The sequence below is a fragment of the Saimiri boliviensis genome, chromosome 2, assembly GCF_048565385.1.
Source record: "Saimiri boliviensis isolate mSaiBol1 chromosome 2, mSaiBol1.pri, whole genome shotgun sequence".
NCBI lineage: Eukaryota > Metazoa > Chordata > Mammalia > Primates > Cebidae > Saimiri > Saimiri boliviensis.
Genome location: NC_133450.1, coordinates 47,656,555 through 47,681,901, shown reverse-complemented (window position 1 = coordinate 47,681,901; position 25,347 = coordinate 47,656,555). Strand labels below are relative to the sequence as shown.

The window sequence follows — 25,347 nt, the reverse complement described above, 5'->3', positions numbered from 1 at the left end:
GAAAGAAAAAAAATTACAGTCACCAGCAGTCTACCATCTGGGCACAACAGTTGTTAATAGCACTGGTGAATGTCCTTATCTTTTTCTGTGTAGGCAGTTATTTCTTACTTAGCTCACTTGGCTGCTTTTTCAGGATTTAGACTCATTTCTAGAATTCTATTCCTGGAGAGCACCTGGGAATCACCCACTAGCCAAGTTACAGAAGAGGAAGCTGAGGCCCAGAGAGGCTAAGTGGCTGGCAAGAGCCCACACAGCGGCTCCATGTCAGACGAATACTCTTGACGCCCCTCCCATAACTCCTCCTCACAGTGAGGACCCTAGTGCTGAGGTTCCCTTCCCAATCAGAAATAGCAGGATCCACCCCTTTGGGTGAGTCTGACCGTGACTCATCCCTGGGTCTGCTGAACCCCAGCCCAAGCCTCTTCAGCTCCTCGTCTCCTCTGCAGTTCTTCTTCCCAGCATCATCAGACTGCCCTTTCCAAGCTCTCAATGTGTCCTTCACGACTTCCAACCTCTCCTGGGAGCTCCCTGGGTCTCTGCCTCTCATCAGTGTCCCAGTGAGTGTTCCCGCATGCCCTTAATCTCCTTCTGCAGACCCTTCCTCAGCCCAAGCCCACAGCCCCCTGAGTGGAGAAACACTCCATTCTGTGAATTAGAACAGACATAAGTCACATCCAGTGTGTATCTGTGTGTATGACACTCCCTGTCTCACGAATAGGACCTGGGCCTGGGAGGGATAGGAAGGGAGCCCTCAGGTGTTCCCCTCACTGCCTGTGGGACATGCCCACTCCTGATCCCTGCCTGGCCCCACAGTACTCCATGCACTGCTGCGTGCTGGGCTTCCTCTCCTGCTCCCTCTTTCTGCACATGAGCTTCGAGCTGAAGCTGCTGCTGCTCCTGCTGTGGCTGGTGGCCTCCTGCTCCCTCTTCCTGCACTCCCATGCCTGGCTGTCCGACTGCCTCATCACCTGCCTCTATCTGGGCCCCTTGGACTCCAGGTGTGCACAGCTGCTGGACAGAGGTGCCGGGCCCCCTGGGATGGGGGTGAGACAGGACACAGCAGAGCTGTCCTGGCCTCACTGAACTGAATCACCCACAGGGCAAAGCGGGAGGGAAGTGGAGGCCTACATGGGCACTGGGAGCAGGGAGGTGGCCAGGAAGGGGCAGAGCGAGGGGCAACCCTGATCCATGGCCCCCTCAGGCCAGGAGTGCTGAAGGAGCCCAAACTGATGGGTGCTATCTCCTTCTTCATCTTCTTCTTCACCCTCCTTGTCCTGGCTCGCCAGGTAAGTCACCCAGCTCAGCCCTCCAGAGCACACCTATGAGTGGTCCTATATTTGTGACTTGGTCTTTCTAATTTTCAGGGTTGAATGCCCTTTGGAAGCTTCTAAGCAAGACTTCCTGCTCCCTTTCTTTCTCCTTCTCTCCCCATCCCTCCTTTTTCCCACGCCCCAATCTGGGAAAGCCCATGCATAAGAAAAAGTCCATTGCCACTTCTGTATCACTAGTCTGAATCTAGTTTCAAGGATAGTCTCTCTCCAAGGATACTTGCACCTTAAGCCCTAAACTGGGGATGGGGTGGGGTTGGTTTCAGGCATCTAGGAGTTGGGGCTTAACACGCAGGAGCTGGGCCTCCCCTGCTCTGTGTCTCCCCATGGCCCCTGGCGACCCTCCCCAGAATGAGTACTACTGCCGCCTGGACTTCCTGTGGAAGAAGAAGCTGAGGCAGGAGCGGGAGGAGACAGAGACAATGGAGAACCTGACTCGGCTGCTCTTGGAGAATGTGCTCCCTGCACACGTGGCCCCCCAGTTCATTGGCCAGAACCGGCGCAACGAGGTGACTCCTGACCCCCTAACTCCTGAGCCGTGGATGCCATAGGGCCTCATTTCGGATGAAAGTCTTGACCTATGACCCGTCCCCTCTAGACCCCCCACACCTAAGCCCTTGTGCTTGTCAAGCGACTTTGTTTTCACAAGATCTTAGGTTCTGTCTTTGGTGAGCGCAAAATTTCTGCATTTCAGATTCTTAGAAAGCGTGTCTTCTCTAACTCATGACCACTCCATTCATTCCGGAAGCTTAGTCAGGTATTGATGGGAGCTGTCTGGAGCAGGGATCTCCAGCCCCCAGGCTGAAGACTGGTACTGGTCCATTGCCTATTGGGAACTGGGCTACACAGCAGGAGGTGAGCAGTGAGCCAGCACTACTGCCTGAGCTCCACCTCCTGTCAGATCAGCAGTGGCATTAGATTCTCATAGGAACTCAAACCCCATTGTGAATTGCACATGCAAAGGATCTAGGCTGTGCACTCCTTATGGGAGTCTATTAGGTTGGTGCAAAATTAATCGCAGTTTTTGCCGTTAAAAATAATATAATTAAAAATAATTACTTTTTTTTGAGACAGAGTTTCACTCCTGTCTCACAGGCTGGAGTGCATGAAATGGCACAATCTCGGCTCATTGAAACCTCTGCCTCCTGGGTTCAAGCGATTCTCTGTCCTCAGCCTCCTGAGTAGCTGGGATTACAGACACCCGACACCACGCCTGGCTAATTTTCACATATTTTTTAGTAGAGACAAGATTTCACCATGTTGGCCAGGCTGGTCTCCAACTCCCGACCTCAGGTGATCCACCTACCTCAGCCTCCCAAGATGCTGAGACTGCAGGAGTAAGCCACCGCCCCTGGCTTTAATTACTTTTAATGGCAAAAAAAAAAAAAAAAAAAAAAATGCAATTAATTTTGCACCAACCTATAACTAATGCCTGATGAAGTAGAACAGTTTCATCCCAAAACCATCCCCCCACCACTGCCCAGGTGTGTGGAATACTTGTCTTCCACAAAACCCATTCAAAATCTAAGACTAAAAAGGACTTCATAGCACTCATTTTGTGAATTACCGTCAGATCTGATTCCATCTGGGTCAAAAAGTTTGGAGACCACTGGTCTAGAGAGAGGGGTGGAGGATACAGTCCACCCCTCTCTCTAGACCTGCACTAGCCAATATGGTAGCCATTACCTCTATGAAAATTTAATGTTAATTAATTAAAATAAAACATTCAGTTCTCAGTTTCACCAGCCACATTTTCAGAGCTCAACAGCCACTGCAGCTAGTGGCCCCTGTGTTGGACACTGCAGACAGAGAATGTTTCCATTGCAAAAATTTCTATTGGATGCTGCTGCTTTCAATCCTCAAAACTCTTGCTATAGCCAAACCATCAGGAAGTCACCCACATATTTGTGCCATCTTACTTGTACCACCACCTGCTGGCCCTCTGCTGTGGAAACGCTCTTGGCTCATATTGAGGGGTGTTAAAAGACACAGCTCCGGAGCTCTTTCACAGCCTTATGCCCCCGCCACCTGCTCCCTGCTTTCAAGATCAGGAGTAGTTCTGCTTCTCGTTTCTTCTCTTACAGACACAGGAAATCTTGTAATTGAACTTTTTCTCTCTTCACTTTGGCTGCTAGAAAGCTGAGAGCCAAAATCTAGGACTAAAAAGGACTTTATGGCACTCATTTTGTGAACCACCCTCAGATCCGATTCCATCTTTATAATCTTACCCTTCTTTTCCCTTTGTCCCATAGTCCCTATTGTTGTTATTTTATCTTTCATTCTGTACCTATCTTAAGTGACTTAAACACTTAAACACTTTTTACCTTTGGTTTTGTAGCCGGCTTAATTAAACACCTTTCAGCAATAAGATAGGATATAAAAATAATTCACATTGACAGGATCCCAGTTCTAGGAGTGACTCCCTCCATGTTGCTGTGAGGTGATCCTGACCCCAAACTTCTGTCTCTTCTGGAATCACAATGAGATCCAAGCTTTGATTCCTAAGTAACATCCCTGGGGTAGCCTGGCCCTACTCCTCTCCCCCCTTCCCAATTCTTCTTCAACAGGGAGATCAGGAGTGTGGACTCAGGGAGGAGGGTCCCATGCAGACCCAGAAGGGGGAGGAACATGACACGAACCCCTTACTCCAGTCTCCTGCTCTCCCAGGATCTCTACCACCAGTCCTACGAATGTGTTTGTGTCCTCTTCGCCTCAGTCCCGGACTTCAAGGAGTTCTACTCTGAATCTGACATCAATCATGAGGGCCTAGAGTGTCTGAGGCTGCTCAATGAGATAATTGCTGATTTTGATGAGGTGACAACTCCAAGAGTCTCCCATACCCTGTGCCCCGGATTCTAGAATTTCCCACTAGTCCCTCCTTCCACTTTGCTTTTCTGGCCATGAGGTCAATCCTCCCCTCCACAGCACCCGCTCGCCTCCTCTGATCCCCCAGCTCTACCCACTCCAGCAACATTGCCCACCACCAACCCTCTCCTTCCTGACACCATCCCCACTCCCACAGCCTGATCCTTTAACTCCAAAGGCTTGGGGCTGGGCTTCTGGGAGAGGGGACGGAAAGAGCAAGAGAAACTGGGGACAGGCCTCCTCTCTATACAGCTGCTCTCCAAACCCAAGTTCAGTGGGGTGGAGAAGATCAAAACCATCGGCAGCACCTACATGGCAGCCACAGGCTTAAATGCCACCTCTGGACAGGATGCACAACAGGTATGGCGACCCTTCCTTACCTACCACCCTCCTCTGGTCTCTCATTGTGGAACTTATGAGAGGGCCCAACAGTGGAACTTATTCTTGTGCCCTCACTGGCCCACCCTGGTGGGGGAGCCCATTGCCAGGATGCTGAGCGGAGCTGCAGCCACCTTGGCACTATGGTAGAGTTTGCCGTGGCCCTGGGGTCTAAGCTGGATGTCATCAACAAGCACTCATTCAACAACTTCCGCCTGCGTGTGGGTAAGAGACCTCCCCTGTTGCAGCAGTCTGGTACCTCCTCACCTTCCTGAGCTTGCCCCACTCCAAGTCCTTTGTTAGCTGCTCCCAGTTCATCTCTGAAGCCCCTTTCCTGACTCACTCCCTGGGATGGGGTGTGCAGCTACTGGCCCAGGAGGTACAATGCTCTCCCACCCTTTTTCTTAAGCTACATTCCTCCAGCCTTAGAGACACCTCCTCTTCTCTAAGGCCATCCCCCATGTCCTTCTCCTTTCCTTCCAGTTTCTTGTGCTTCCTTTTTCCCTCTTCCTTCTCCAAGTCTGTCATTACCACATCCCTTATCAGGGTTGAACCATGGGCCAGTAGTAGCCGGAGTGATTGGGGCCCAGAAGCCACAATATGACATTTGGGGCAACACAGTGAATGTGGCCAGCCGCATGGAGAGCACAGGAGTCCTTGGCAAAATCCAAGTAAGAAAACCACATTGGAGGCATGGGGGAGGGGGACTAAGAATAGGGCCACCTCCATAGTCCCTTACCCCCTCCAATTGTAGGTGACTGAGGAGACAGCCTGGGCCCTACAGTCCCTGGGCTACACCTGCTACAGCCGGGGTGTCATCAAGGTGAAAGGCAAAGGGCAGCTCTGCACCTATTTTCTGAATACAGACTTGACACGAACTGGACCTCCTTCAGCCACCCTAGGCTGAGACCCCATTCCCCCTCTAAGAACCTCAATAAAGAGAAGACTCTGGGATGTCTGGAGCCCATTGATGTCAGAAGCTGTTTATATAGCTGGGGATCACCTTCTCTTTGCCCTTCAGTGGGAAGTATTTTTCCCAGGTCAAATTGTGTGTGTGTGTGTGTGCGCGCGCGCGCGCACGTGCACATGCATGCATGTGAGACTGAACATGTTGGAAGGGAGTGATTTTTTTCACAAAGACAACTCCCTCAGCCTCTCTGTCAACTTCTTCCAGTATTTTGTATACCTTGAAAGCATAATTTGGCCACATGACTCAAAACAAAGATTTACCCTTTCCTGCCCCCTACTCACAAATATTGGAGGAATCTCCAGGGAAATGTCATTTGAACTTTATTCGTTCAACAAACATTAAATAAGTACCAATTATGTGCTCACTATACAGAATGGGTGAGAGGCCTGGGAAATAGTCTGTTAGGTCCCTCCCAGTTTCAGCTGCTGTTCTCAGATTGGTACACCATGCTTTCCAGTAAGGACCTGTGGACAGTGTAGAGGTCCATCCGATATCCCTTTGCTTCCTTCTGCATCCTTCTGCACAGATGCTGGTATATGGGTCTTGAGGTATTGATGGCTCATTCTCACTGGCTCATATTTTGGGGTCCATGGGAGATACCTTAACATACTAGGTTTGTTGTGGATGTTGCATGTGGATATTTGGCTTCACTCTTCTACTTGCTGTTTTGTTTGTTTGCTTTTTAATGAGAAAGAGCCAAAAAGTACACTGCTGCCACTATTGTTGCCATCTTCCTAAAACCTTGTCAGAACAGAGTTGGACCAAGTTTCTCTACAACAACAGTCATCTCTAGGAAATAATGACTTATCCCTCTCACTTTTGGGAATCTTTGTTCCCTGGGGCCCTCAGCCCCACCCTGTGCCAGAGTGTGTTGTGGAGGTTAGCAGATGCTGATGTGTAGAATTCTAAGGGATAAGATCTAATGACTTGGTACTCAAGTCTGGTTTCCTTGTGAAATGGAGCAAAGGAAGGCAGTCCCCTAAAACATCTCCTATGGAGAGGACAAAGATTATTGGTAGGAAGTTGGAGTCATGCTAACAAGGATACCTGTCACAGGCTTCAGGGAAGATGTTTCACAGCAGTTCTATCTTCTCAAAAGGTCCCTAAGTCACAGGGCCTGGAGTGATAAGCCTACATGGGTGGTCTTCCTAGACAAGCTGCTTTCGGAGTCTGTGGACTGTATTTTGCTAAGCATGGTCTGCAGACTATGGACTTGGAATCACCTGGGTTGGGGCAGTCTATGTCTGTCTTTGTGTCCCTTCCAAAATTGTAAATCACAGGGAACCAAAGGACATGACTCTCAACTACTGAGAGGGGCCCCATCAGGGTGCCCACGAGCAACCCGATACCCACAGCACATGTACCCCACTCACAAGGCTGACCCAATTTCAGACTTCAATTTTAATGGTTAAAGCTGCTTGTGGGAGCCAGGCTGGAGCACTCTCTCACTCTGCTCTCACTTGCTCCAGCCCTCCCTCTTCTTCCACTCCACCCCCACCTCCCACGCCCCAATGCCCTCCACACCCCCGCTGCTCCTGGCTCAGAACTGGCTCAGAGCTGGCATTCTGCCAGGAGAAAAGTGAGCGTCCTTCCACGAGACCTAGGTCAGTTCGCTTGACTCTAGAGGACTGGAGGTGGCAGTAAGACTCTCAGCAGGGCTGGGTTCCAGAGCCGCGGGGACACTCTTCACACTCTGGCCCAGGCTGCCCCCACGGCGGGTGCTGGACACCTGGGAGCCCGTGCCCTCCAGCATCTTGGCCACGAAGCCTATGCCCGCCGAGCGCAGCAGACTGCCCCCGGCACACGCATAGAGCAAGGGGTTCACGCTGCTGCTCAGGAAGGCGAGTGCGATGAGCATCTTGCGGGCCAGCTGCAGCTTCATCCCCAGGGTCCCGGACCCTGCGGCCTTGCCGGCCAGCGCACGGCCAGCCTCAGCCAGGTTCACCACGTGGTAGGGCAGCCAGAAGGCGGCGAAGGCCAGGATGATGAGCACCACCAGGCGGCCGGTGCGGCGGCTGCGGCGGAAGCGCCGGGCCTGCAGCCGACGCCCAATGTCGGAGTAGCTGGCTACCACAGCCAGGAAGGGCAGCAGAAAGCCCGTGAGGGCCTCGAAGATTAGATGGAATGCCCGGTGCCCTTCGGTGGGGTACTTCGAGAAGCATAACAGGCTCATGTTGTTCGATTTTAAGACCACTGTGCGGTACGCCAGGACGGGTGTGGCCAGCAGAAAGGACACCACCCAGATGCCTGCCAGCACCAGCCGAGCCAAAGCCTTGGTGCGTAACTTCTGGGACACAAAGGGGCGGGCTACCGCCAGCGAGCGGTCTAGACTCATGGCTGTGATTAGCAGGACGCTGGCGTACATGCTGACGCCGCAGACATAGTGGCACAGGCGGCAACCAGCCAGTCCAAAACTCCAGGTGCCTTGGGTCAGGAAGTGAAGGAAAAAGGGAGCAGTGAGCAATACGGCCAGGTCGGCCAGGGCCAGGTTCAGCACCATCAGGGCAGTGACAGAGCGCTTCTGCATCCGTTTTAGGATGCTCCACACTACAAAGCTGTTGCCGGGAAGCCCCACAGCCAGCGCCACTGACAGTAGGATGATAGCCAGCAGAGAGATGAACTTGACACCTAGCAAGGAGGGTGCTGCAGAAGATGTAGTGTTCATGGCCGTCGGGAGGACCTGGAGAGTGAGTGCGGACACACGCATGAGAGTAGAGGACCAAGGGTTTCCTGACGCCATGGACACACCTAGCCTGAAAACTCCAGTCTGTTTCCAGGGTCAGCAGCATCAGAGGTCTCTCCGAAATATACTGCTCCCATCGCTGCCAACTGATGTCTTAAAGGGATCTGGTTGAGTACAAAGACTAGTTTCCTAACTGGGTTGTGGGGCCTCTTCCTGCCCACAGACCCAATTGCAAAATATACAGTGACCACAGCAGCAGCAGCAGCAGCATTTCCAGACCTTTTCAGCCTCACCCCCTTAGGAGACCTTAAAGCCCAGAACCAAACTGAGAGACTTTCTGCCAATGCCGCACCCCTTGAAAGGCCAACTTTTTTGCCCCCACCAGGCCCTGAGTCCCTCAATCCCATTAACTTTCCCAATCACCTGCCTACTGTCCCCAGAGATGCCCAAGGTCAACCAGAAATAACAGGGATGGAGAGGAGTTAGTGGACAAGTGACGAGGACAAAGCCTCCCAACTTTGTACACTGGTCAGACTTTCTTTGGAGATTCCTTTGCACCTTCTTTCATGGCTACAAACCGTCCCACCACCGCCACAACCACTGCCCTTCCCAGGATACTTACTTACACGCTTTGGCAGGTACTGGTTGGAAGCTGGTGCCAATCCCAGGGTCAGGGTGGTGTACCCTATCCCTGGATCTGTTCCAGTGCCAAGGGCCTGGCCCCAGGTCTATGTGCTGTTAGCTAAGTCAGCCAGAGAGGAAGTACTACGTAGCAGGGGAGGGGGAAGATGCATCTTCCTGAGGGTGGGGCTGAAACCCTCACCTACTCCCTTCACTATGAGGGGGGATAGTCTGTGTTCCAGGGCAACCCAGAAGGCAGGAGTACTCCTCAAAGGTGGGGCCAGATGAGAAGAGACCAGGAAGGGGTAGTGAAAGACGAAAGAGGGGTGCGGGGAGTGAGTAGGCTGGGTGTGGCCTCAAGATGCAGGTCCAGACTGGAGAACTGAACAAAGTTGTGAATTGTATCATATAGGAGGATGTAAGGAAGCCAGAGAAGGAAAATCAGCCTCAGATTGAGAGGCTAGAATGCTGATATCTTTGTTTTTTGCATTAATAATGTAGGGGGTTTTTTTGTTTGTTTTTTGTTTGTTTGTTTGTTTGTTTGTTTGTTTGTTTGTTTCAGATTAATAGGAAGTGTAGATTGGAGCTGTGACTAGGTCCTGGGTCTGGGTTTGGGTTAGATAACATCGTGATTTAAAGAAGGCACATCAATAAATGCTGAAGGGGGAAGAACTCTGTCCTTGGCTTCAGTTCAAGCTATGATCTAGGTTGTGGGAAGAGGGCCATCTCCCAGCACCCCCTTCTCTCCTCTTACTTAAAGGGATGGTTCCATTTAGGTCAACCAATTCTCCATTCTCTTTGGTAGAAGCCAAAATACAAATGGTCTTTTTGGTATCACACAGAACACCAATCACTTCCCCTTTCCCCAGGCACTTGCCTTGTGCTTGCCCATGTGGTTACCCTGCTGAGTCTGGATTTAAGATCTGGGCAAGGAGATTGGTACCACCTCTTTCCTATCTTTCCACAGCCCACTATCCAGTTCCACTTTAGACACACAGAGGAAGCTGAGTCTGAGCTAGGCAGCCTGAGCATGAGGAGCAGGAATGAGGGAGCAGGAACAGTGATATTTCGTGCCCACCCTGCCAAGAGGAGAAACCAGGAATGCGGAAATGGTTACCTTCTCCCTTTCCTGGACAGAGGAACATCTCCTTTCCTTGAAGTCTCCTGCAGAAGCTAAGAACTAAAAATTCCTGGCCGGGTGTGGTGGCTCATACCTGTGACCCCAGCCCTTTTGGGAGGCTGAGGCAGGCAGATCGCTTGAGGTTAGTAGTTTGAGACCAGCCTGGCCAACATGGTGAAACCCCGTCTCTACTAAAAATACAAAAGTTAGCTGGGGGTGGTGGCATGTGCCTGTAGTTTCAGCTACTTGGGAGGCTGAGGCAGGAAAATCGCTTGAACCCAGGAAGTGGAGGCTGCAGCAAGCCAAGGTTGTGCCACTGCACTTCAGTGCCTGGGTGACAGAGCAATACTCCATCTCAAAAAAAAAAAAAAAAAAAAGAACTAAAAATTCCTTCCTTCAATCTGACCATGAGCTTTCCTGCTTCCCTTTCAACTCTGACTTCTCAGGAAATATGTAAAGTGTAATGGTGATCACTGAGGTCCCTAACCTTTCCAGAGCCTCCACTTGCTGTGCTTGGAGAAAAGCCAGACCAGAGTTGACCTCGTAGCTGTCAGGCAGAGGATATGACGAAAAAGATATGGGCTGAAACCACAGCAAGAACTGAAGTCAGAGTTGAGGAAGGGCTTTCTGACCACATAGGCTATGAGAGATGTGGAATATGTAACAGAGGAAGTTAGGGAAACTCTGTCCAGTGCATGAGGACTGAAAGAATCCCCTGAGACCTGTGTTTGGGGACAGAAGCCCCAGTCCACCAGAAGACCCTTCAGATAGAAACTGGGTTGTCCTTGCCTCCTCTCTCAAGCTGTTCCCCACCCACACCTCCCTTGATGGCCTTTCTTCCCCACACCCAGGACCAGGAGCTCTAAGCATACTCCCTGCTGTTCTGGTTCACAGGTTCTAATTCACTCCAGTTTTGGTGGCCCTAGCATGGCCCTGGGGACTGGTTTTCCTTTGCCCTGTTTTGACTTCTGTCTGGGGGACAGGGAGGTGTAAACAGTCACTAACATAGAACCTGGGGTGATGGTCAGGGTAGCTGCTTGAGAGGCCAACAATCTCAGTTTGTTGGGAAACTGATAGGGCCGAGACAAGGGATTTTCAGTGCTAAAACTCGGGAAGTCCTGGGCCAGCTGGGATGAGTTGGTCACCTTAGTGACCACAGGTGTGTACCTGTGGATGTCCCCTGAAAAGAATCCCATTCTATGTCCCCCTAATTAAAGATGTCAGGATCTAGAACCGTTTTTAAACCTAGATATAGATTCCAAAAAGTGGGGGCAGAGAAGTATTGGGGAAGGGGCTAGGAATAGCTAACAGCATCTTGGAAGGAGCCCAAACTTGGCAGAGAAAAAAAGAAGAGGAGGCTGGGTGTGGTGGCTCAAGCCTGTAATCTCAGTACTTTGGGAGGCCAAGGCAGGTGGATCACGAGGTCAAGAGATCAAGACCATCCTGGTCAACATAGTGAAACCCCGTCGCTACTAAAAATACAAAAAATTAGCTGGGCATGGTGGCGCGTGCCTATAATCCCAGCTACTCAGGAGGCTGAGACAGGAGAATTGCCTGAACCCAGGAGGCGGAGGTTGCGATGAGCCGAGATTGCGCCATTGCACTCCAGTCTGGGTAACAAGAGCGAAACTCTGTCTCAAAAAAAAAAAAAGAAAAGAAAAGAAAAAGAAAAAAAGAAGAGGTGTCACTTTCCTGAAAAAAATTATTCCTGTCCTCTAAATATTCCTGCCATTCCTCATAGCCCCTGGTGGTCAACCCCCAGACTTCCCTGAGTGAGTGCCTGCTCCTGGGCCCCTTTTCACATGAGGTGGCCTTTGTAGGGATGATCAGATGATCAGAGAGGAAGGTAAGTCTCAGACTCCCAGGGCCCCTACACCACTGTCCACTCCTTGTGTGCATCTCGCACCCACTGGACCAAACACAAGATTTGCAGGAAAAGTTTCCTTTTCAAATCCACAGATTCACTTTCCCCTTCCAGAGCCATTTCCTCCCCCAGAGGCTTTTATAAACCTCAGATAATGGATCCCATTCCTACCCCTCATCCAAGCTCCCATACCTCTTTTTCCATTGTCTCCTTTATTTCCAGAGTGGTTCTATGGTTTGGCCTGTGGAACCAGGGTACCTGGGCTGCGGAGGGAAGGACAAGATGCCACCGAAGGCCAGCACTGCCCAACCCTGGCTTGACCCACAGAGAACTAGGTGGCTTCTGTACAACTCAGGCATAAAGAACCACGAGTCCGTGGCGGGGGATAAGGGGGAGCACACTTAAGTCACCACCTAATGGCTTCCCAGTGTATTTCACAATAACAGCTATTGGCAACAAGTAAGCAGTGCTGGCACATGGGTACATGCCAAACTGCAAGCACGAAATAGTCCTTAACAGGGACCATCACCACACTCATAATCCCTCAGTTTGGAGGAAACTGAGCCTTCCCCAGGTGTATAGTAATCCTACCCAGACAGATCCAAACTCCAGTCAAAGGGTCCCCAAACGTTCCAGAACACTGAGCTCCGGAGGGTGGGGGAATGGAAAGGGACAGGCAAGGGCAGCAGGTTGTACGGTTTGGGGTCAAGGGTCCCATTCCGGACCGTCCTTCTCCATCCCACCCCCGGGGTCTCCATTGCCTCGGCCCTGCCCTACCACTTTTAGCTGAGGAGTAGTTCGGAGTTCCATGGTCCCCTCCCTAGAGCGGCCGCCCCCTCGGGCCTCCCCGGAGCCTTCGAAGAGCCGCGTGAGGAAACGGGGACCTGCCCGGGGCAGCAGATCCCCAGCGGTGAAGACGTAGAGCACCGGGTTGACGCTGGAGCTGAAGAAGGCCAAGGCCGTAGTTCCTGCTCGCGCCGCCTGGCCGGCCCCGCCCAACTTCGCCAAGGCCCCTTCGGGTGGAGCCAGCGCGGCGACCGCCTGCAGAAGGTTGACCGCGTGGTAGGGGGCCCAGAGCAAGCCGAAGGCAAGCACGATGGTGCTCACCAGCCGGCCCACGCGCGCCCCGTGCCGCCCGGAGCCCCAGCGGGCGCCCCGCAGCCGCGCCAGCGTCACACTGTAGCAGCCGAGCATCAGCCCGAAAGGAAGCACGAAGGCGGTCAGAGTCTCCAGGCTCAGGTGGGCGGCGGCGTGGGCCGGCGACGGGTGGCACAGCTGGCACACGCGGTCCCGCCACAGGTGGCGGTAGACGGCGGCCGGGACGGCGAGCAACAGGGCGGCCAGCCAGACGGCCAGCAGCAGGCGGCGGGCCAGGGCCGGGCTGCGCAGCCGGGGCGCCAGGAAGGGGCGGGTGACGGCGAGGCAGCGCTGCAGGCTGAGCAGGCCGGTGAGCAGCACGCTGGCGTACATGCTGAGCGCGCACACGTAGTACACCGCCTTGCAGCCCGCCTGGCCCAGCGGCCAGGCCTGCCCGGTCAGGAAGGCCACGAAGAGCGGCGTGAGCAGCAGCACCGCGCCGTCGGCCAGTGCCAGGTGCAGCACAAGCGTGGCCGCCAGCGGTCGCCCCCGCGCTGGCCGCCAGCCCGCCAAGCTCCACACCACGAAGCCGTTGCCGGGCAGCCCCAGCAGCGCCGCCAGCAGCAAGAAGGCTGTGCCTGTGGCCCGCGAAGCCTTCCAGCTCAGCAGTGTCTCATTCCCTGGGGGACGGTAGCAGACCGACATCCTTCTGGGCCTACAGAGGGGTGGAAGGGGCCACAGAGGGCGTTCAGGGGTGGGGCAAAACCCCACCTGTGATGCCCGATGAGAAGGGGCCATGCCTCCTCCTGACTTCCCTGCAGCCTGCCTCTTTTCTGCCTGTGAGTCCTGACTTCCACGAGGACCCAAACCCCACCTGAAACACTACCCCTTCTTGGAACCCAAATCCCCTGCTCCCAGTCAGTTGACCTGCCGGACGCAGACTCCTGGCTCCTTCCCAGAGCTCAGTGGTAAATGGGCATAAAGTCCTCACCCCAGGCTGTCACTATCTCTACCATCACTCCTTTAGTCTGGCCTCTCCTTCTTTCCAGCCCCAATCCAAGTACCTCTGGGCAAAAGTGGATGGTGAGGTGTAAAGGTGGGCAGATCTACTTACCAAGCTGGGAGCAAGCACGATTAGGGCCTTGGGAAGCTGAAAGGTTAAGCAACAGTGGCCGAGGTGCCTACTCCTGTCCTGTGCCTGTCACATTTGCAGAGGGCAAGGCAAGAATGGGGAGGGACAAGATGAAGCTCATCCAGGGCCTCTCCTGGGGCCCCTCCCTCACCTCACTCCTTCCCATCACCAACGCATCCAGGCGTCCAGGCATGTGAGAGCCTGCCTTGCCAGGAAACAGCATAAGCTGAAGGGGGACAGATAAGATTACCTGGCCGTGGAAGAGAATAGGAGAACTCTGCTGAATCCTGACCCTGGTCCTGCTTCTCTTCTCATCCCTCCCCCAGCTCTGGCCCCAATTCCCCCAGTCCACATTCTACAGTGTGTATGTTACCTGGCCTCTCTGGCCTGTAGAGGTGAGCCAAACAACTCAGCCCCCCAGCTGCTCTATCTTTGCCTGTTTCCAGCTTCCTGGTCCAGCTGAGTCCCTTTTCTTCAACTCCTGGCCTACCTCGTCCCATCTCTTGCCTTGGGCCCTGCCCCAGTCACTCTACCCTCAGGGATCTCACCAGGCTGTCAATGACAGCTTTTCCATGGTGGCATGGTGCCAGATTCCAGGAGGAACGGGGGATGCATGGAGGTATAAGGGGCTTATAACCTGGTTAGGGAGTCATGACATACAACCATGAAGAGACCCCACTACCAGCCTCACCAGGATACAAGATAAGAAAGAAAAGGATGCAGTAGTAGAGACACACTAAGAAGCAGCCCTTTCTTCTTGGAAAAGTCAAGCAAAACTTGTAAATGAAGAAATCTGAGGGGGGCCTGGCCAATCGATAAGAGTTGGGGTAAGGGAAAAGAAAGGCCTCTGCCCAAGTAACAGCCAGAACTTGAGGTTCCTTGGGCAGGGCACTAGGGTCATTTTCTTAGTTTGGGTTCTCCCAAAGCAGAGCTTGAACTAAGGGCTTGGTTACAGGTAATCCTGTACTTGGGAGGCTAACTCAGGAAGTGAGGGCATAGAGTAAGACAAGAGAGAGGAAAGCCATTAAGAGTGTGTGAAGTCCCTTCATTAGGCCTTGGGAACCTCTGAGAAAAGTACAGATTGCCCAAGACAAAAAGACTGCCAGGTGATCAGTCCAAAGCATTTATTAGGAGAACTTAATGAGTGGGCTGCAGCATATCCTCACAACAGACAGTGAAAGAAAGAGTTGTTCTACCAAAGTCTGTCCAAAACAAGAGGGTCAGGGTATGGAGTTTATGAGGGTTCAAGGACTTTGGCTCAGGGCCAGGGCCAGTTTCTTTCGGTGTTTTGGGCAACAACCTGAATACCTTGTCAGTGCCTGGTAATGTTCGAGGCTCTGGCTTGGGCTCAAGCCCCCAGGGGAAATGCAGCTGGCCAGGTGACAGAACCAACAAGTTACTCTGTGTTTCTTTGTCAGGACACAGAAAAAAAGTGGGGAAGCTGGGGACCTTACAAGGATCCTGGGCAGGAAAGCAGGGATTGTGTTCATTTGAGGGTTTCACCGGCAGTGAGAGTCTCAGCTTCCACGCAACTGTCCATCACAGCTGCAACTGAAATCAGAGCTAGGACACAGTGCACCAAAAGCTAAAGTTTTTTTTTTGTTTTTTTTGTTTTTTTTTGTTTGTTTGTTTGTTTTTTTTTTTTTTTTGAGACGGAGTTTCGCTCTTGTTACCCAGGCTGGAGTGCAATGGCGCGATCTCGGCTCACCGCAACCTCCGCCTCCTGGGTTCAGGCAATTCTCCTGCCTCAGCCTCCTGAGTAGCTGGGATTACAGGCACGCGCCACCATGCCCAGCTAATTTTTTGTGTTTTTAGTAGAGACGGGGTTTCACCATGTTGACCAGGACAGTCTCGATCTCTTGACCTCGTGATCCACCCGCCTCGGCCTCCCAAAGTGCTGGGATTATAGGCTTGAGCCACCGCGCCCGGCCTTTAAAAGCTAAAGTCTTGATCTTGTCAAAGGACATCCCTGCCCCATTCACATCTCCTTCATGTCCATTAATTGGCAGAAGGGGAAAAGTGAGAGAGAGATGACTTAAGTGTGGCCGAAGCAGGCAGTTCTGGAAAATGAAGCCAGAGCAATGGGCCAGCCTGTCCCTTGACCAAGGAGGAAGGAGCAGGTAAGCAGGAAGGCCAGCTTCCCAGACAGGACCCTGAACCCATGGATCAGGATCCTGAACCCATGGATCAGGATCCATCCTCTCCTCACACCCTTCCTGGACACAGCCTCACCTCTCATTTTCCAAAGCCCTGCCATGCTGCCATCCCGCTTCCCGACACTCAGCAGGGGTTCCCTTTTCCTAACGCTGCAGCTTACGGCTTCTCCAGTAGGTGGCAGCATACACAGAGCTGCGCGCAAAACGCAGCTTCTCAGAGCCTGGAGCCAGAAACCGTCCCTAGAAATTCCCTCCATAGAAATACAGAAACACCAGAGGTCACATTTCATCCTTTTACACGGTTCCCATCTACCCTCACAACACATGCCATCACCAAAGACATACAAACAAGCTCCGGTGGCTTTTGCTGGGCAGTTCTTCCTTCAGGACCATATCTGGCCCCTCCTTCATCCCTCCCCTTGGACTTTGCCCTTCTTACAGGCCAGGCAGGGGGGCCAGAGTCCAGGCTTGACTCATTCCCACCTCATCCTGGGCTGAGATATCAGGTTTGTAACAGAAAACACCACTGAAGCCCCAGCATAGCAGAGAGCCACTCAGCCCAGAAGTTCCAGGGAAGAAGGAACTCTCCGGTCCACCATGGAGTATCTCTCAGCTCTGAACCCCAGTGACCTGCTCAGGTGACTGCTAACCCTCCGCCGTACCCCCCACCTTTAGGGGATATGGGCAGGGCAACAAAACTCCATTCAGCCCCTAGGAGACTCAGCAGTACCCTCCCTCTCCTGCTCCTCACACCACAGTGAGCTTATCAAGCTCCTGAGCCACCCACAGCCCACCTGCACTCCGTGGTCTCTACCCCATCCCTAATCTGCAAACCATTCCTCCCTCACCAGCCGTCTAGCCACCCCCATCATGCCCTTTACACTCATCAAGCCCCTCCTTGCTCCTTCTTGACTTTTCTTCCCAACTACTAGGTCAGTATCTAGTATAAGCTCGGAGTTTGGACGGAGGGTCTGGACCTCAGCTCCACCACCCCAGCGACCTTTCCGTGTCTGTGATCACAAGCGGACCATACGGAAAGGCCTGACAGCTGCCACCCGCCAGGAACTGCTAGCCAAAGTAAGTAGGCCAGGTTCCTCGGTTCCTATAGCAGGGGCAGCCAAGGGGCTCGAGAATAGTGACAACTCGGGATGATGGAGCAGAGACGGCTGAGGTCACACAGCTGCCCCTCTCTCTGAGGGCGCAAAACAGTGGGGTGGGCCTAATGACCTCCAGTCAATTTGTTCATTTTCCACAGTGAGCTTGTCTATGGGAGCGGGGGAAGCAGTGGATAGGGAAAGCTGGAGGGATGGAATTTAGAAGCCAGTATGGAAAGGCAATTTGTATGACAAATTAAGTTCAAATTCTGCCACCTCCTGTCAAACCCTCTGCTGTACCCTCCACCTTTAGGGAATATGGGCAGGGCAACAAAACTCCATTCAGCCCCTAGGAGATTCAGCAGTTCCCTTCCTCTCCTGTTTCCCACTCCACAGTGAGTTTGTCAAGTTATTCAACCTCTCAAAACCTCAGTTTCTTCATCTATAAAAAGGCAATAATACACCACCTCCTAGGGTTGTCGAAAGGAGTCAGAGGATAACGTAGGTAAAGTCCTCATACCTGGCACAGAGTAAGGACTCAAAACGGTTAAACACTATTACTGAAGACACTTCTGGAGAACTCCGAGGGTGTGGGAAAGTGAGGTGCTGCACTGTAGGACAGAAGGGTGGACTTCATGAGAACCTGGCTTGCTTTCCAATTCCAAAACAGGAGTAACTTGGAGGGGAGCAAGGGGAGATGCCAATGACATGGTAGGAGCAAAGAGGAACAAGGTCAGCCTCCAGCTAGGATCCCCCAACAACTGAAGAACACTGAGCAGTAGCCTTTAGGAGGGATGGCAAAGTCCCGGGAAGTCGAGGTGGGACATCAACCAATGTCTAGGCCCAACTGATGGATGTTGGGCAGCTAGTGAGGGAAGGGATACGGGGTAAGACCTGCCCTTCCTTTCTGCTTCTTGCCCTTGGGCAGGCATTGGAGACCCTACTGCTGAATGGAGTGCTAACCCTGGTGCTAGAGGAGGATGGAACTGCAGTGGACAGTGAGGACTTCTTCCAGCTGCTGGAGGATGACACGTGCCTGATGGTGCTGGAGTCTGGTCAGAGCTGGAGTCCCATCAGGGTGAGGCCTATACTGGGGCTGCTTCCACTGCCTATCCTTTATAGCTCTCCCATTTCCTGTCTAGCCTAACCCTGATCCTGGGGATAGAGGTGCAGGGGTAGTTGCGGAGGATGTCACACAATGGACAAGTCCAGGCCAGGGAGGGTCTGACCCAGTGCTGATGGGGATTAGTGGTGGATGTCTGGTGTGAGGATCTACTGCACTGATGGGCGTGTCCTACAGAGTGGAGTGCTATCATACGGCCTGGGCCGGGAGAGGCCCAAGCACAGCAAGGACATTGCCCGCATCACCTTTGACGTATACAAGCAAAACCCTCGAGACCTCTTTGGCAGCCTGAACGTCAAAGCCACATTCTACGGGCTCTACTCTATGAGCTGTGACTTTCAAGGACTTGGCCCAAAGAAAGTACTCAGGTCAGAAATCAACGTCATACTTCCCCATCCCTTACAGTCGGATAGTCCCCATCATTCCTCCTCCTGCACCCACCTAACCCTAGTTAGCTCTCGCTTGTGCAAAGTCCTCGTCTCCCAGCTTGACAGCCTCCTCCCAGGTTTCCCAAATCATCTGATTTCCTCTTATCTCTGCCCTTCAGGGAGCTCCTTCGTTGGACCTCCACACTGCTGCAAGGCCTGGGCCATATGTTGCTGGGAATTTCCTCCACCCTTCGCCATGTAGTAGAAGGGGCTGAGAAGTGGCAGCAGAAGGGCCGCCTCCATTCCTACTAAGAAGGGCCTCTAAGCTTCTGTCCGCAGACCCATTCCAAGAGACACACTGCAAACACTGTGACAGCATCAAGTTTCAGGAGCTGAAGACTGTACAGGCTAGATAACTTACCCAGTTTCCCCACTGTCCTCTGACCCCCTCATGACAGAACCTTTCAGCATAATGCCTCACATCCCAAGTCTATACCCTTACCTGAAGAATGCTGTCCCTTCCTAGCCACCTTTCTGCCTCCCACTTGCCCTGAAAGGTCACAAACCTATCCCCAGGCATCTTGATCTGAGCTTGTTTGCTGCTACATCTAATCTCCTACCAAGGCCTCCTGTCCTTAAACTCCCCAGCATACTGATGACAGCCCTCTCTGACTTTACCCTGAGATCTGTCTTCATACCCTTCCCCCAAAAATAACAGAAACATTTCCAATAAAAATATAAAATATTTACTACTAAGGCTTTTGACTCCAATTTGAACAGGAAAGGGATGGGATGGATACTCCCTTTTGCCCTCCCCCATCAACACCCAGTCCCAGATCCAAAGCCTCAGTCTTCAAGTATGGAGTTCAATGCCCGCCTCCGCTTGGCCACCGCACCCTGCTGCTGTTCCCAAGCCTCTCGCCGCTTTAGGAACGTAGTCAAGGCCACATTTCGAGCCACATGGTGGCCAAAAGGGTCTCTTATCAGCTCCTGGTTCTTCTCTCCTGCAAAGGGAATCACTCATCTTTAGTACCACCCATGCTCAAAGACAAACTCTACCTGAGGTAAAGATCCCTCCATTTCCCCCAGACCCTGGGACCGCCACTGGGATAAAATGAACACCTCACTTTCCAAAGAACAGAAGTCAGAGGGCGGGGTGAGGGCAGAGAACTGCACAGTTAGTCAGCAGAAGGGAAGGGGAAAGTAGACTGCTAAGAACCCATGAGCAAGACCACCCTTTGGAACCGAAGACTGTTAAATTTCAGTGGACTCCCCTACCACCCAGAGATCTGGAGTAAAAGAAGGGAAAGTCTGAAAACATCAAAGAGAGGGGTTGGCACTCACCCAGCTCAGCAGCAATTTCCTTCCGGGCCCCCAAGGCTGCTCCAATCCAGATGGCATCTAGCACACGGCTGCCATGGCGACTACAGGCCAGAGCCACATATTGTCCCTGTATTGAGACAAACAAAGAAGGTCCCCCTACCAAAGTCCACAGAAGTGTATTTTGGGGGCCTGCAGGGAGTGAATTTTCTGAAGAGTTTAGGGGCTGAGTTAAAATAGTCTAGGAACTACATAGCCTCTTTGCATCTGAAGGTATAGTACTGGGGAAGGTCATAGTCTCTAAATGGATAATGGTGGGGAATCAAGGCAGAAGCCAGAAATCTAACCTTTAGGTTCTGCAGCACACGGCGGCGCTGCTTGCGCGTCACAGAGGGGCTGGTCAGGATGGCATCGAGCACATGAGAGCCAGCGGGACTTTGGGCCAGAGCCAGAAGTTGTGGTCCTGTCAAGCCACCCAGACTTTGAAGTACAAGACCAGGAGTAGAGAAGTGCAGCAGATGCTGCAGCAGTAGAGATCCAAGAACTGTCACGTCCCCCAAGGCCCTGGCTGAGGCTGTTTCTACCTGGGAACACAGAGATAGGAAATTAGGAGGCACCAACAAGCCAGGTGGATGAGCCCATCCCCAGGACACTGCCACCTCCACCTGGATGAAATCACTACTCTCACCTCAGGAGTCAGTGGCTTACTAAACCCTGGGAAGCCTGGCTCCCAATCAGTCACCAGCTTAGCTTCTTCCCTATCTCACCTGGTGCTCCGCAGGCACTGCCCCCTCCTCTTCCGTCAGTCCATAGTACACCTCATAAGCCATCAAAGTGGCAAAGAGAGGCACACAGGCCAATTGCCGGGATGAGGGCTCTGCACAGTGGAATGCCTAAAGGAGAAGACAAAATATGATGAATGTGAGAATTTCTCCATCCCTAACCTCAAATTTAAGGGAACACCTTCAGGAAAGGAAAGAATGCCTAATTCCATGACAGCAGAATTTCATGCCTTGCTGTATCCCCAGACTCTATCACATACAGAGGTTAATAAACATTTATCCCTTAAATAAACTTCCCTCTTAGCTCTGGGAGACAATTTTTATTCTAGGACTGTGAAATAACATTTGGCCTCAGCCAGGCACAGTGGCTCATTCCTATAATCCCAGCACTTTGGGAGGCTGAGGCAGGACGATCCTGTTTGGTAATGGATTGTCTGAGGTCAGGAGTTCGAGATCAGGCTCGCCAACATGGTGAAACCCCATCTCTACTAAAAATACCAAAAAAAACCACAAAAACAAAAACTAGCTGGGTGTGGTGGCAGGCACCTATAATCCAGCTACTTAGGAGGCTGAGACAAGAGAATCACTTGAACTAGGGAGGCAGAGGTTGCAGTGAGCCTATCTGGCACCACTGAACTCCAGCCTGGGTGACAGAGCAAGACTCTGTCTCAACAACAACAAAAATCATTTGGCATCTTTTTCCCCATTCCTGTAAACTCCTTGGGCATTAGACTTCCTGATTCCAAAGGTACAACAACTTAAGATTAGATAAGTCCTAACTGGTAGGAGTTGGACTGATGGCATAAACAGATTATGGGTAATATCTACTTACCTCCAACAAGAGCTGTAGGACCTTGGCTTGGTAGGCCCCAACTCTGCGACAGGCCCCCACCAGGGCAATGACTACACCTGGGTGGCCCTGAGCCAATACAGCTTCTAGGACAGGGCTCAGCTCCTCAAACACAGGGGACAGCTGATGGGAAACATAGGATGTGACTGTGGCATTCTGGTAATGGTAGACTACATTATTCAGAGAAATCTTCCCACTGAAAACAACTAAAAATGCTAGATAAATAGCAATGCCAGTATCAGGACTTTTGTTTGGATAGATAAGACCCAGGACAAGGGGGCAGTCTTAGAGGTGCCACCTCACAGGAAGGAACTTTAAGTGGCTTTCCCTATGTGTAAGGGAGAACTAGTGGGAATGGGAGACTAAAATTAAACCTGCCCTTCCACTCTAACCCCCAATACATGAGACCACAGGGAAGCCCACCTTGGAAAAGAGAAGCTATGGCAATAGCTCTAGCACTCATGTGGACTTATAGGCAAGTACCAGAGTCTGGGTGGGCCATAGAACCTCAAGCTGTAAACTTAAATGAAGCCAGTCTCTTGCTGGTCCTCATACCTGAGAGAAGCCAAAACAAATTCTCACTAGAAGGTGGGCACCTTTATCCTGAGCTCTGGAAAACCTCAAGGAATAATTTTTCAAGAGGAATGGCCAGCACAATGTCAAAAATATATAGAGGCAGGCACACCATAAAATAAGATCTAATGATCAAGAATTAGCAGAAACAGATCCAGCCCAGGTTTCCAACTCACCAGTTCAGGGGTAGTGACTGCATCCAGTAAGCGCTGCAAAGGGAAGTTGGCAATGGGATGTGCAGCCAGGGTCTGCAGCTGCCCCTGCAAATGCTCCTCAAAGAGGCTCTGGAGCCTTGGGGGCTCCAACACCAGCAGGACCTGTTCCAGGAGTCTGGAGCTCGTCTGATCTCGGAGAAATAGCAGTAGGGGACTAGGGACAAGAAGGGCATCAGGCAGTCTTAACTCCATTTCATGCAAAATCCAGTTGCACTACATCACCTCACTCATTTCACACAGCCCCACCAACTTTGGTCAGTCCTAAGACCCGAACATACCTGCCATCTACTGAGGAACTGCGAGTACTCAGGTAGCTAATCACAGCATTGCAGAGATAGGCACAAAACTGGGGTAGTTTGCAATGTAAGACCTGTAAGGCCACTTGAAGACAGAAGCTGGAGATCTTATCAGTGATAAATACTGTGGAGAGAGGGCAGAAATAAAGCAGCTTTCTCAAAATCCAGACAACCTGCATAACCTCAAACTTTAGGCAAAAAGATACAGGGCACTACGTACACAAAGGGACTATACAAAGTGCTTTCAACATCAAACCAGCCCAGGTTTGAAAAGAGGACGAATAACCTGACCCAAGGGCCTTGCTTGGTAATAATCACGTCCAGGAAAGTAGGTATGAGACCCTCCTTCTACTTCCCTTCTTACCTGCAATGTCCTTCAGAAAGCAGGAGCTCAGGTCCTGAAGGCAATTCAAGAAGGTTTCAGGGACTTCAAAATCAGCTGGCTTACATTCCCGGGCTGGGGCCCTCTGTGCTTCTGAAGGAAGATTAAGAACATGTGCAGCAGGGAGATCACAAACTGCCACCCAAGAGAGAACAATTCCATAGATGAACAAGGATTCTGCTTGGAGATGCAGAACATTTGAAGTACAACTGAAAGTCTCTTCTGGATGACTGAACTGAGACTACATTTCTGTCTTAATTTTTCTAAAAAGCTTCAACCAGCTTCCCCATGGTCCACAGAAGACAGTTCAACCTCCTCAGCCAGGTATTCAAGGCATTCCAAAATCAAGTCTCTAAATTTAAACTCTCTAACTTTGTTTCCTAGAGTTTTTCCAAATGTGGATCACAACCCAAGACTGTATCATGAAATCAAGTTAGTAGTCTTGACTAGCATTCTTTTTTTAATTAAATAGAGCAGAATAAAGTTTGGAAAAGTAAAGAAAATAACACAGTGGGCTGTATGTAGTAAGGGTATTGTTTCCTGAACTTCTGATTGAGTCCAGTATACACACATTTGTATGTTAAGCCATGCTTTTAAAAAAAAAATATATTGGCCGGGTGCCGTGACTCATACCAGTAATCCAGCGCTTTAGGAGGCCAAGGCGTGAGTTTGAGACCAGCTTAATCAATACGGAAAAACCCCATCTCTACTAAAAATACGAAATTAGCTGGGCGTGATGGCAAGTGTCTGTAATCCCTGCTACTAGGGAGGCTGAGGCAGGAGAATCGCTTGAACCCAGGAGGAAGAGGTTGTGGTGAGCCAAGATCACCCCATTGCACTCCAGCCTGGGCAACAAAAGCAAACTCCATCTCAAAAAAAAAAAAAAAAAAAAAAAATTCTCCTTCTGCATCCATTCTAACAGCTATCTCCTAAACACAATTGTACATCCTTACCTCTGGGCCTCTGCACAGACTAATCTTTGGCCTGCTAAGCCCTGTTCAGATTAGGACAGGTCAAGCTAATTCTTCCAGGTCAAGCTCCCCCATGAAGACTTACTCTTCTATTTACTGTCTCCTTCTGAACTTTCTAAATTCTTCTTCCCACTAGGTCCACTTTCCTCTTGTAATACTTACCAGATGATTGGGAACCACGAGGCCTGGCTCTCTCAGACTCCAGAATAGTCCCTCCTAACACCTGCAGCAGAGTTCTGACCACGAAGCTGCCATGTGTGTCTCCACAGTAGAAGAGAAAATCATCACACACTTCAGCGGCTAGCCCCAGGACCAGCTCCTCCAGGGTCTCCGTGGAACCATCATTCCCATCCTCCTCCTTCTCCTCCTCCTCTGCAGCACTTCCCAGCAATCGAGGGAGCTGTAGCAAAGCACTTTGCAATACATGGACCCCGCATCGGTGACAGGCCACAGTGCGCAAGTTGGAGCGCAGAGCAGCCCATACGCGACAAAGCGGTTTCAAAGGACTGAATCCCAACAGTTCCTGCAGCATCTCACTGCCAGTCCTGTTCGTGGACAAAGCTAGGGCCTGGGCCTCTACTTCCTTCATAATATTGTGCACCATCAGATCTGGAAAAGCGAAGAAAGAAACATTTTGAAGAAACTTAGTAGAGAATACAGTTATGTACCCTCACTTAACCAAGGATCGTGGGCTGGAGGCCAAGGAAGAGGACATGGGAAATGAAACTAAGTTCCCACGCCATGCCGACTCTAGAAAGTTTCCTTGCCTGCCCTGGATTTTATGCTCTTGGTCTAAAACCCGAAGTTGCTGCCTACCTCGTTCTTCCCCAGTCTCAGGAGCCTCTTTCAGTGCGGACAGCGCCCGGCGGAAATATCCCAGAGCTTCGGGGCTCAGATGCGGGTGCGAATCTGAAGCCCGCTCCGAGGGCCCAACCGGAGGCGGCCGGGGTTGCCGCTCGCGGCCGGGTGAGGGGCGCCCCGACCCCTTGGCACCGCGCCCCCGTTTGCCACCAGCTGGGAACCGGCGCCCCACCTTGTATGGAGAGCGCGGACCCAGCCCCATGTGAGCTTCGGGATCTGTCCGGCTGCAAAAGCTTCCTCAGCCGTGGACGGACCTTCAACGTCGCCTAGCGTGCGCCTGGTCCGGACCAAGTTTACAAAAGCAGGCGCGCTCCTGGC

At 51.8% G+C, this 25,347-nt stretch overlaps 5 protein-coding genes across 10 annotated transcripts in view; 2 read left to right on the top strand and 3 right to left on the bottom strand.

The window, feature by feature from the left end:
• ADCY4 (adenylate cyclase 4) overlaps positions 1-5,568 on the top strand; it is a 16,551-nt gene extending 10,983 nt beyond the window's left edge. The window contains exons 17-25 of one of the 2 annotated variants that reach the window (XM_010334995.3): positions 447-557; positions 814-998; positions 1,202-1,286; positions 1,595-1,837; positions 3,996-4,142; positions 4,446-4,553; positions 4,682-4,796; positions 5,118-5,242; positions 5,326-5,568. In XM_010334995.3, coding sequence (XP_010333297.1) covers positions 447-557; positions 814-998; positions 1,202-1,286; positions 1,595-1,837; positions 3,996-4,142; positions 4,446-4,553; positions 4,682-4,796; positions 5,118-5,242; positions 5,326-5,478 — 1,272 coding nt within the window. In that variant the 3' untranslated portion in view covers positions 5,479-5,568. The remainder of the gene's footprint in view (positions 1-446; positions 558-813; positions 999-1,201; positions 1,287-1,594; positions 1,838-3,995; positions 4,143-4,445; positions 4,554-4,681; positions 4,797-5,117; positions 5,243-5,325) is intronic. The other variant, XM_003924262.4, reaches the window with a different exon arrangement.
• Positions 5,478-12,076, bottom strand: LTB4R (leukotriene B4 receptor). 3 transcript variants are annotated; one of them, XM_039468624.2, is made up of 2 exons: positions 12,022-12,076; positions 5,478-8,221 (listed from the first exon to the last, which is right to left on the bottom strand). In XM_039468624.2, the coding sequence occupies exons 1-2, from the start codon at positions 12,031-12,033 to the stop codon at positions 7,142-7,144; spliced, it is 1,092 nt and encodes a 363-aa protein (XP_039324558.1). In that variant the 5' UTR covers positions 12,034-12,076; the 3' UTR covers positions 5,478-7,141. The 3 variants fall into 3 exon arrangements, with proteins under 3 accessions (XP_039324558.1, XP_010333299.1, XP_074249367.1); XM_010334997.3 differs by lacking the exon at positions 12,022-12,076 and adding an exon at positions 8,847-12,014; XM_074393266.1 differs by lacking the exon at positions 12,022-12,076 and adding an exon at positions 8,851-12,014.
• On the bottom strand, positions 12,025-14,135 carry LTB4R2 (leukotriene B4 receptor 2). Of its 2 annotated transcripts, none has more exons than XM_003924264.4 (2): positions 14,021-14,135; positions 12,025-13,621 (listed from the first exon to the last, which is right to left on the bottom strand). In XM_003924264.4, the coding sequence occupies exon 2, from the start codon at positions 13,609-13,611 to the stop codon at positions 12,535-12,537; it is 1,077 nt and encodes a 358-aa protein (XP_003924313.2). In that variant the 5' UTR covers positions 13,612-13,621; positions 14,021-14,135; the 3' UTR covers positions 12,025-12,534. The 2 variants fall into 2 exon arrangements, with proteins under 2 accessions (XP_003924313.2, XP_010333302.2); XM_010335000.3 differs by lacking the exon at positions 14,021-14,135 and having other exon boundaries at positions 12,025-12,092; positions 12,607-13,704.
• On the top strand, positions 12,852-19,536 carry CIDEB (cell death inducing DFFA like effector b). Of its 2 annotated transcripts, XM_003924269.4 has the most exons (6): positions 12,852-13,068; positions 16,636-16,832; positions 17,127-17,271; positions 18,217-18,366; positions 18,589-18,779; positions 18,959-19,536. In XM_003924269.4, exons 2-6 carry the CDS (start codon positions 16,792-16,794, stop codon positions 19,089-19,091), a joined length of 660 nt encoding a protein of 219 aa, XP_003924318.1. In that variant the 5' UTR covers positions 12,852-13,068; positions 16,636-16,791; the 3' UTR covers positions 19,092-19,536. The 2 variants fall into 2 exon arrangements, with proteins under 2 accessions (XP_003924318.1, XP_074249368.1); XM_074393267.1 differs by lacking the exon at positions 12,852-13,068 and having other exon boundaries at positions 15,835-16,832.
• On the bottom strand, positions 19,503-25,347 carry NOP9 (NOP9 nucleolar protein). The gene is made up of 10 exons (XM_003924263.4): positions 24,985-25,347; positions 24,331-24,777; positions 23,180-23,290; positions 22,798-22,939; positions 22,481-22,673; positions 21,714-21,854; positions 20,867-20,992; positions 20,447-20,683; positions 20,124-20,229; positions 19,503-19,783 (listed from the first exon to the last, which is right to left on the bottom strand). The coding sequence occupies exons 1-10, from the start codon at positions 25,229-25,231 to the stop codon at positions 19,626-19,628; spliced, it is 1,908 nt and encodes a 635-aa protein (XP_003924312.3). The 5' UTR covers positions 25,232-25,347; the 3' UTR covers positions 19,503-19,625.